Below are 11,306 nucleotides of genomic sequence, written 5' to 3'. Positions count from 1 at the left end.
TTTCCAGTGTGAATACAAACCATGAAAGTGTGGCCTATTGATCCTTTAGTCCTTTAGAATTTAAAGCTAGAGGTGCCAGAAAAGTTACCACAGGGATAACTGGCTTGTGGCAGCCAAGCGTTCATAGTGATGTTGCTTTGTATAGTATGGTGCAGTATAGTGGCAGCCTTGGCCCTATGCCCATATATTGATGTATTTCCTTTGAGGTAAACTGGAATAACACCTGATGATGCAAAGTTTGTGAAAGTGGTATGTGTGATCCCTTGACAAAGTTTTCTGATATATTATGAGCTACTATTTTGCATTAAGTCTGCTATAAAAGAATTCTTGACATTCTTGAAGAAGGAAAAGACTTCAAGCCCTTGATGGGTGATGGTACATTATGAATATACAACTATGATATCAAAGTCTCAGTCAGAACATCAAACAAATGAATGGGATTTAATGTGATTTACAAAAAGGAAACAAGCACAATTTTAATATGAATGAATTCCCAAAATACCTGACTGTGAAACAGAGAAGAGAAAACAACAGCTTTGTAAACCTGATCAAGGAGCCTCCCAATCTTCTGTCTGACGGTGTGACCTCCCTTGGCAGTTCAAATCATTCAAAACAAAGTAGCTTGATTATTTGTATCTATGTCTTACTACCATCCTATTGAGGCTTGTTCAAAATAACACCAGGTACTTGTGCAAGTTCTGGTAACAAGCAAGATGAGACAAAGTCTAATGAAGGTAGACTTGAGATGATCAAATGAAGCCCAATCTAAGAAAGAATATTGTAGCACAGCAAATAGTTTGAGTTTGATAGAGAAAGAATAAAGATGTAAGAGAGAATCTATTCTATATGTATATGAATCTGAAGAACTCAATAGTCGTATCATGTTGTAAGAGAAATATAACCATAATGTGCATCTGAGTAAATTGCATCTATATGCGTCACGCACCTATAACATGATCACTTCATGGTCTCAATTGCTCACAGCTCATTCATACCCAGGAAAGTTTACAACGACCAACAGGCGTGAATATGGGTCTGGGCTTGGAGAGCCCAAATACACCCCCCTAATTGGTACCCGAGTTTTGTTTTTGTCAGGTTTCGGGCTTTTCCCACGCGGCCATGATCATTTTCCGAGTTTTGAAAACTGCAACAGGTTAATACGGTGGCTGTGGAGCGCCAAATGAGTCAAAACCCAGAAATTGAAAATTTTCACTAAATTTCACATGAAATACTCGCGACGGCCTGATCAAACAGGTTCCGACCATGGGTCCGTTCAGGTCCGTTCCCCTCGTCCACATCTTGCACAATGATCCTTTTCAAACAACTTGTTGATGTACGTTCTGACTCAGATGGCAGCTCGTGGATGGCCATATGCCATCTGAGTCAAAATTTAATTGTAGTTTTTATGTTTTACACATGTCTCAACAAACAATCCTTCTCCGAGATTTTCTTTACTTCCTGTGTACACTCCATAGACTCTTCTTCAAATGTTATACGGTACTCTACACCTGCTTCCGACACGATGTTTGCTCTGCCTAGAATCACTTGTATTGAGGGCAGCCCTGTTAGACTCATCAACATCTCCTCTCAAAGGAAGAGCTTGAGCTCGCTTGATTCTTGGGGTCCCCTCTCGGAGGAAAAACGAGTCGATTCCTGTCGATTCTAGGAAACGACTCGTTCTCGTTTTTTTCAATGGGAGGGGCCTTAATGATAACCCAATACCTGTCTGATTCACCATCTGTATTGAAAACACGCGGATACGCGACTTCAAATTCTTGCAATTTGGCAATTGATTTGAATGCAAAAGGAGCAAGCTTGAAGAAATGTGAATTGAGACAATCATCAAAAAAAAAGAATCAGAGAAAGACTCCGGAAATGGTTGATTTGAAGATAAAATAAAGCTCAAGATCCAATTCAAAAACCAAGCCAAAGATAGTTTATCTTTTAGAATTGAAAGAACTCGCAGGAGAGCCTTCATCGAGCAAGATTTTTGATGCCTTCATGTCGTCTCTTTTTTCCTTTACTTTTATTTGCTACATTTTCAAGTTCGGGTTTGAGAAAAAGGGTTATGTCAATGATATCAGATGATCATTTGTTGTTCTAAAGTTTAAATGTAAATTTGTGCTGATGATATATGGCCGGACACTTGTACTTTTAAAGCATCCAAAACAGTCCTTCTTCTGGTCAAAAGACGGATGTGATCTATTGACACAAATGGCATGTCGGGGTAAAGCAGTTTACATCAAAGTGAAATTTGACTACACCACGGAGTGGTCCGGCCCATCTGCAGACTGGGACAAAGGCCGTCTGCAGACGGGCCTTTTTTTATATAGTCACGGACCGTCTGCAGGTAGGCGCTGGTCCCACCGTATGCAGACGGCCTTTCGAATATTGCCTGTAGCCAGCCTGCAGGCCGACTGAAGACAGGATGTAGAGGGTTGACTGCCGGTCTGCACCGGTTTGGGACCTGCTCGAGACCACTCACAGATAGTGCAAAGGCTCAACAAGAAGCCAGTGAGATGACTGCCAGCCTTGAAATGCGGCTAGCAGATGCTGTTTTAAATTAATCAAAATATAAATCTGTTATTGATAGCATGGTTTATTGGAACAGACACGTATAAGTATGATAAGATAAGTACATAATATGAAGATACAATTTGGGTTCCAATCAATCCCATTATCCAAACAAATTCATTTCTTCTATTGGCCAAGAATCAATCGATGAGTTTTCCAAAACATTTGAATTATCAATTTCAATTGATCTCCATGATGGGTTGGGGCAAGTGCAAATCAAGTCTTCTTATCTGGATTGGTCAATTTGATGATATGAATATCTTTCAAGACATCACCTGGAGAAGTCGATCGACTAAGTCATTTGATTTGTAAATATTCCTTCTGTAATTGGTGGACTGATATTATCAAGGATAAACTTCAGACATCATCACGGGTTGATTTTGATTCGAAGGTGAAGAAGATGAATGTACAGCCGGCAGTAGGGTGAAGAGAGAAGAATCCAACAAATTTGGTTGAGGCAAGCCGATATCGCTGAATGGAAGGTTGATGCAAATTCACAAGTTAACAAAGTTCTCCAAAAGTGAGTCAATCAAAGTGGACTTACATATGTAGTAGAACAAGACAAAAGGCGAATTCTAAACCAAAAAAGAAAACCAATCGTTTTCGACAGATAAAATCAGATCCAATTGAGGTACTAGATTTCCAAGATGAAGAGATATGTAACTCAAAGAACCAAGTTAAACTATGATTCAAACCTGATTCATTAATTTAGAAGAGTGAAGCATCAGGTGTTGGAGTAGAAGTGAGGACCTTTTAATTTTGGGATCATTGATCAAGTGATAAAGTTTAGAATTTGATTGAGATCGCGTCAGTTGAAGACCGATGATCATGAAGCGCACTTGAAGAGATTGATAGGTCGGGAAGCTTGATTGTTATCACTATCAGTGCTGACCACTCAACCCGGATTAGGTTAATTGAACGGTGTTGTCGATGAACGGAACAAAGTAAACAGGTTTGATGAGCTCAGGACCCGACCAATTGAAGTAATGTCATTTCTTAGAGAATTTGATGGAGAACATAGAATGTTGGATACCATCACCAGAGATTGGGTTCGGGTAAGAAGACTGATGGAGGCAAATAAGACTCAACGGGCGTGCTTGCACAAAGGCGTTTACAGAGGGTCACCGCTTTCCTTCGGGTGTGCTAAAAGCACAAAGGTGATTGGATACTTCGAAGATAAATAATCTTCAAAATTATATACCAAAAAGAGCAACAATAAATCTAAAAGACAAAGACCTCCTAGCCCTGATTGATGGCCGTCTTCTCCTAAGGTTAAAAATCCTATCATATTTAACATGTTTAGATAGTGTTTATGCAATACAGCTCTTATGCACTTTAAAAAAAAAAAAAAAAAAAAAAAAAAAGATCAAGCCGTATGGCTGATGCTGGCCTGCGGGCGGTGTCAAGTCAAGCGGCGGCCATTGCCTTTTTGCAGACTCAAATATACGCACACCAGCTGCAGTCCGACTACCAACGGTACTCAATCAGACTGCAGCCGGTATGTAGCCCGCTCTCACCGACCATTTTCAGGCCTCTTACAGGCCACTTGCAGGCCATTTCCCGGCCATTTCACGACCCCGACAACGCTCAGACCTCACCGACGCTTTTTCTGCTCAAGAACCACTCCGTGGTGTACAAGTCTGTAGCCGCTGCTGAGCCAATGTGCGAAGTTTTGTTTCTACCAACGGACTCGGTGCCGGATTTGGTATGACCGAGCTTTAAGAGGATGTTTCAGGTGAGATTTTAGCATTTTATTGTTTTGACTCATTTGGCGCTCCACAGCCACCGTAGGTTAAACAAGACCGTAGCTTTCTAGTACATATACTTTCACTTGAGTAGGAGCAGCGGTTTCGGGTAAAACCCGATGTAGAGACCCGGCCCCGGTATGTAGGAATCCGCTCAGGATCATCAAAAAAAATCAGGTTTTTTGCATTTTTCTCCTCAACCAGCACTCCAGAAAACTTGAGGCTGGCATCATAATATAGCCCTTCTTTGCCCGCACACAATGAGCTACTGTGCACCTCCATAAGTAGTGGAGTGTTGTGTGCACAAGCAAATACCCGAAAAGTGCGTTTTGTTAGGAGGGTCTGTACGCGCTTTCCAGGGTCCTGGTATTTGATTGAAGATCGAGTGGGATGATTACAATTAATGTAAAATACTAGGCATTGGGGCATATGTACAAGCAGATCTTGTGTTTAATGAACCCTGACAAATTTGTACGGATATATACAATGAAGCAACCTTGAAGGATACGTACAAACGGTTTATGAGGGCAAGAGAATAAGTTTTAAACAGTACATACAGAGTAAGATACAGGTGGTCAATTTGGAGAATATCCATCATGCTTTTATGCCTTCCATGCTTATGAGGATTTGGCTGGAGATTATGGGAAACTTGATTGAAAAGAGAATGTAATCGGGAGTGCGGCGTTGACCATACTAAGTATGGCGGATCTTGAAAGGATGCGCTTCAGTACCTTTATTTAGCGAGGTAAAAAGAAGAGCAAAAGGTGATTAACAGGTGGTACTGAAGCAAAAAAGATTCAACTTCTCTCTTACTGAACACCCAGTCATCCAATGAAAAATGGTCTCGCGGCGTAAACGTCAAGTATAGGTACTGTGATTTGGAGATGATCATTTTTAAGGTCAGCTGAGTTAACTCATCAGAAGTCAAGTAAAAGTTCAAGTTCACCTTGAATAGTTCGCCTTTTCGAGGTTAGGTGAGAGAAGCAGATATGTGTATTAGGGAGCTGGGTCAAATATGATGTATCCTTCCGAAAAAAACTTACCGAATAAGAAGGATTCTCTGATATTGAACAAATCCTTACCAAAACGTCAGTCATATACTATCATGAGGTTGATAACATCTTACTCACGTTTCATCCTTGAAGCCCCCTTGGGGGTTATTAACGTTGTACAAACCATGGTAACCCGCATCAGTTTTACAATGTGCTTCGAGAGCCAAAAAAATCTCCCAAGCTCGCTCTTGCCAGATGGAGTCACCCGTCAGTCGCCATGCATACCAGATACTTTCGACTACTTCTGGTCGCAAGATGAATTCTGGGTTGATGGCATATAGATTTTCATGGTATGAAAAACTCTGCAAAGAGGATTCAAGGATAAGCATATTGATGTTATCGTGTAATTCACTTGACTGACATCTGGCCCCAATCCGGTTTTGGTAGAATTATACGAATCATAACATGTTCCGGCCAATTTCAATCCTATCAAAAGCCCATTTTGTCAGCAAAGGCCGATCTATGTGATAGAGAAAGTGATGTACCGAGGTCGAAGACAGTTGCATTGTTTGTCAGCTTTGCTCCAAGCATCCAATTTCCCGCTAATTTGTGACATTGTAAGACAAAGTCGGATAAGAAAACAATTTGATGTAAACATGAACACAAGCTGAATGTTTACTCACGGGCAAAACAAGCAAGGTGAGTCATAAAATTTGAAATGCCACCCTCATTTGCAGAATACTCAACGAGGTAAGGATGTGCATCTTTGTGAGACCACTTGAGAAGGTGAGTAATGGAAGAATCTACGGCCTGTTGCCAGTCTGTAGAAGGAATAAAGGGGTCAGTCTTAATGAACTGCAAGACTTCTTTACATATCAGGTAGAAGACGGACAAGAGATGTAATCTACGGCATCATCACCAATCAGTTGCCAATATTTCACTCCGTACTACCCATTGATAATCTCATGTTAGATTCTGCGCTTCATTCCTTTCTTGTAAATCGACTGACCTCCAAGAAACTATCGACATTGGCTCCCCATCCCACCTTGTCTCCCCTTGGTGTTCCAGTGGCAGAATCCAATGTTTGGGGGTGCAAACCCGGAAAGACATGAGTGTTGTCTGCAAAACGGGTGATAGTGTCTGTCAACTTTTTGCCATGCACCAAAAATGCAAATCAATGATAAAAATGTTTACTCACTCATGATGTGGCGACTGGTTTTGTCTGCTAGGATACGGTGAGAGGAGTTCTTTGTCCAGTATGATAACCTGTCAAACTCAATAGTCAAAGAGCCTATATATGCCATCGATTGGTAAGCTTGATGGGACGTTATTTAATGCGGTGTACACAAGCTTACCCGCTTCTGCTATCGTGATAGTTTCCTGTTGGTTGTGCTGATTTGTGTCAAAATACATCCATGCAAAGGGAATAGACGAGTTTCCCATCCAGGCCGTCTCAAGTTTTTGGGCGATTTCTGTGGCCTTTTCTAGTAGACCTGGCTGACTAGCTCCTGTTAACTCGTAAACAGACAATATTCCTCCTATATACCTAATCGTCGTCTCGAAAACTGAAGTAGCCTGTCCTTTTACCTGTGATTTCTGGAAGTCAACGGTGAGTGTGTGCCGTATTGCATCATTCAAGCGACCCTACAGATGGCGGTGAAAAAATTTCGTGGTCAACTGTTTATGCCAAGTTAAATCAAATTAGTCTTTGCCCACATTGAGCCCCATGACGTAGAGGGTTGACATCGAGTCCACCAGCGTAGCGCCCCAGCCATTCCGCGGGTCCCGATAACTGCGTGTAATAGGGATGACTGATAGCCATTGATGAGCACAACTAAGGGTTTTCAGATAGTGCTGATCACACACTTTCATCGTGTCCCCAGGCGTATTTGACGTAGGAATCATAAGCTTTGATGAACGATTGCTTTATCTGCTCCTGACGCGTGCGATCCAATTCGGTTTGATTAGGTCCACGAGGCTGGAGAAGAGCAATTTTCCGAGAGCTTCGCCACCAATTTCTACTCGTGAAATATGAGTAGTGATATATCAGAGTCAAGCAACAGATGACAATGAAAATTAGCCGAAGTCTTATGCGCTTGCTTCGGGCCGTCAGAGGTATAAAGGCGCCCTCTTTTACGGTGGTAGGAAGGATTCTCTTTGTAGATGAGTCAAGACTAGAGCGCATCCTTGAGCTTGATGTAGTAAGTCTCTTGTCGGGTTCGATGTGATGTTCGATATTGAAGTGGGGATTAGAAGTCTTATGAAATGTGCAGTTCACCGTATGGCCAGGTCTTATCAAAGGCTACGATGTAAGAGAGGATTGCGAGCAGCGGCAAGTTGAGGGGCTTGCTGATTGGGTGTCAAGGCAGGTCGTGGAAGTTTTGGGATTGCATATATGGCGGCCCATGGCGGCAGTTAGCTCAATTGAAGCACGTTGCCAACGATACAAACGTGTTGCAAGGCTTGAATTACAATACATTTGTTGCGAGACGAGCTTTGGAACCTAAGGACCAGGTCGAGGTTTTTTAATCATCTCGCAATTGTTGCAACAGGTCCAATGACTTTTTTTACATGAAGAAACACAACTGAGAAAGAAAACAAGCAGGCACACTGTTTTACCAATGTTCCTAGCAGCCATACTTTCAGTGTGATCCGGGAAAACTTGAACAGGATCCGCAAAATTTTTGCCCGCGACTCCCAAGTTGCAGTACTTACAAATTTTAAGCCAGCGAGCAAAACTTGAGACTCATTTTTTGGGGTCTACTTGACCCCCCTAATGATTAAACTCAATGTTGCACCCATGGTGTAGTAGGCTATCTTGAGAGATTCAAGATCCTGTTTTTGTTTTTTGGTTTGTGTTTCGATTTTTTCTCTTTCTATTTTTGTAAATTTCTTTGATCGTAACCAGCAGTAACCAGAAGGTCCGCTACATTGTTATTTTATCTTCGGTCAACCTACACACTCAGTACTTACATACGAGGAACACAAGATGTTTGATTGATCATTTTTTGATGCATTGCTTCAAGTGCTGTTAGAGCCTTTTGGGTTGATCATTTTTCCCTTCTGAAAATTGATCTTTCATACTCAAAAGTTTTGAAAATTGTTTTTACATACTTTTGAATCATTCATCATCATCAATGTGATTGAGCAGAAGTCATTCTTATAAGAGTGAGTAGATTCCATAGATGGTGCACTAGTGGCATCAGCTGCACCTCCCCAGATGGAACCATAGGACTCCTGGCCTCAAAAATTCCTTTGTGTGCTCAGATTACCTGTTGATGTGCTATTTCTTCAATATTCCACACAAAGTCTATGCCCAGGTATGTCCCATGTGTAACACATTATGTTGATGGATAGCAGATTTGTTGGAAAGGATGGAAAACTTGCACAAGCTAGCACATAAATTTGAATCTATGATTATTCCACAAGTGCATAACAGATGAATGGGACCAAACAGCCACTCTCCAAATCTTTATGTTGTCCAATTGGCAAACCTGCATACTGGCTTTAGGTACAAACATTCTGGTTCATATTAAGTGTCCTACATAGCCTAACATAGCAAGCTTGCAAATGTCTTGCAGGTGGTAAAACCTGAAGCCTGCGTAGGGACTTGCACCAAATGTAGCCTGCCTGACATGAGAGTTTGTGAGAGGTTGTGAGATTTGGTAGGGGGGAAATGGACTCAAATAAAAATCTTTGCTATAGTTGTTACCATCAAGACTCAATGAGCCTTGGGTTGGAATCTTCAGACAAATTTGGAGATTTTCACAAGATTGTTTCTCATTTCATTCATCTCATCTGCCCTGTACATAGTCAAAATCATCAACATGGCCACATGATCTTGTTGGTTTGCATCAACCCAAAAATCAACTTGATCCAATCATGTTCAAAATCCTAAAAACCGGTTGGTGCAAGTAATTTTTGTGTAATAAAAAACAGCCAACCTATTCTAGAGCTTGATGATGGCAATCCAGTGCAATTTTCCAAAGTTGAATTACACACGGAAAAGGTGGTGAACATCTGTTTTTGGTGATTATGGCGGGTAATTTTGTAATTCCATGACCCAAGGCTTTTTGAGTCTTGATGGTAACAACTATAAGGGTGTGTTCACTTAAGAAATTTCTGACCAGAAATCACATTCTGTAAATTTTTAAATGCAAAAATGAAACATGCAACATCAAATAGACACTTTAAATTTTGCAGAATGTGATTTCTCACCAGAAATTGCTTAAGTGAACACGCCCTAAGTGCAGCTCTTTCAAAAAAATGACATTCCGATTTTTTTAAGGTTGCACTACAATTAATGACATAGCTCCAATCCATTCTTCAAAATTGTTCCACTCTTTCATCTTTATACATCATCGTTTCACTTATTCATAGTCATATGATGCCTTTTGTGAAGTACACAGTGCAAATCAAAGTGATTGCACTTGCTAAATTGATTACTGAACAACCCATCCAATCAATCAATCAGGATCTTACCGCCACAATCTTGGCCAAATCCTTTGGTTGATGAAAGGTCCTTTATGATCACACACATGCAGTTGTCAGAGACTCAAATAACTATCAAAAACAAGGTCAACCAATGTTGTACACCAATGAAGACCAAGAGTTCATGGTTGAACTCATTGAAGCAGATCCTACCCTCTTTCTTGACAAGATTCAACAAGCTATGTGCAATCACACTAATCTGCTTGCTGGTAAAGCCGCCATTTCAAACAAGCTGAAGGACAGGCTGTTCCTTACCGTCCACAAGGCCTCCGCTGTCAACATCAACCACTATCCAGAACCCCGGGCTGCATATTCTAGTCAAGTATGACATCTGCCACCCGAGTATCTGGTCTTTTAGGTTAGTCATTCTTTTCTTCTTCTTTTTTTATTGGATATTATACTGATTTTATTCTATTCAACATAACCATGTCAGGTCCAAGCAAGGCAAATGTCCACAAGCTTTGAAACAATCAAGAGCCAGCGTTCACTACAGAATGCTTGCTGCAATCTATGAATTAGGCCTACTGGTGGTTAATGCAAATGTTAATGTGTACCATCAGAACAAATTTGAAGCTTTCTTGAAGAATATTTTGGTAAGTGACTCTCACTTTCAAATTCAAATGATTATAAAAAACTGGTTGTGTTTATTTATTCAAGCTTCCTGTCATGGCTCCATATCCCATCAGAAACTCTGTCTTGGTGATGGATAATGCTACTACATATTCATTGCCGTGGAGCAATCAGACATCTATGCACTGAAGCGGGGGTAATGTTGGTCTACTTAACACCATGCTTGCCTGACTTCAACCTGATTGAGCACACCTTCAAGGTCGTCAAGGAAACCTTACATTGAACCCTGGATAAATTTGAGCGTTTACTAGGGTGATAAGCCAGGGTTGTACTAGCTCTTTTATTGTAAATATAGACAAGAACTTGTGGTTACATAAAATGTCATAGTATTATAATATCAAGTTGTACATGTCCTTATTCCTCAATGTGTTGTTTTCAAATTCCTTACAAAAAGTTGATGGTCAAGAAATAAAAAGGTAATTATACCCATTTCTCAAGACAAATCAAAAACAACACATTGAGAACTTGAATAAAGCTCACAGTAAAGAAGCAAAAAAGTTGATTGTACCCATCTCTCAAAGTGATTGACAAGGATCTTTGAGAAATTGAGGTTTATTGGTGGGATCTCAAGAAGGACCTAAGATTCACCTTCATTCTCTCATCTCAACACTCCTGATCAGGTTAAATTGTTGTTTGGGTAACAGTTTTGTTGATTGAACAACATGATCTTATTCCAAAGCAACCAAAAAACAAGCACAAATTCAGAAGGATGTTTCATTTATTTGATAGACCAATTTAGCTACAATAATATAGAGTATGATACTCTTTCACAAACTTGCTTCATATGATATCTTTTTCATTTGAGAGAGGATGAAGGCTACTTTCTCTGCTTTTTAAGAAAATCACAATACAATTTGGTGTTGTCATGGAGATG

At 40.5% G+C, this 11,306-nt stretch overlaps 1 protein-coding gene across 1 annotated transcript; it reads right to left on the bottom strand.

Annotated features, from left to right (window-relative positions):
• Positions 1-5,143: 5,143 nt before the first annotated feature.
• Positions 5,144-7,216, bottom strand: MELLADRAFT_112388 (family 47 glycoside hydrolase; the record flags this gene model as incomplete). Its single annotated transcript, XM_007416870.1, has 10 exons — positions 5,144-5,223; positions 5,363-5,379; positions 5,450-5,673; positions 5,733-5,797; positions 5,995-6,132; positions 6,204-6,258; positions 6,321-6,451; positions 6,510-6,602; positions 6,667-6,898; positions 7,028-7,216. The coding sequence occupies 10 exons, from the start codon at positions 7,214-7,216 to the stop codon at positions 5,144-5,146; spliced, it is 1,224 nt and encodes a 407-aa protein (XP_007416932.1).
• Positions 7,217-11,306: the final 4,090 nt, after the last annotated feature.

The sequence above is a fragment of the Melampsora larici-populina genome (assembly GCF_000204055.1).
Source record: "Melampsora larici-populina 98AG31 unplaced genomic scaffold MELLAscaffold_65, whole genome shotgun sequence".
NCBI classification, from domain to species: Eukaryota; Fungi; Basidiomycota; class Pucciniomycetes; order Pucciniales; family Melampsoraceae; genus Melampsora; species Melampsora laricis-populina.
This window is presented reverse-complemented; position numbering and strand designations above follow the sequence as displayed.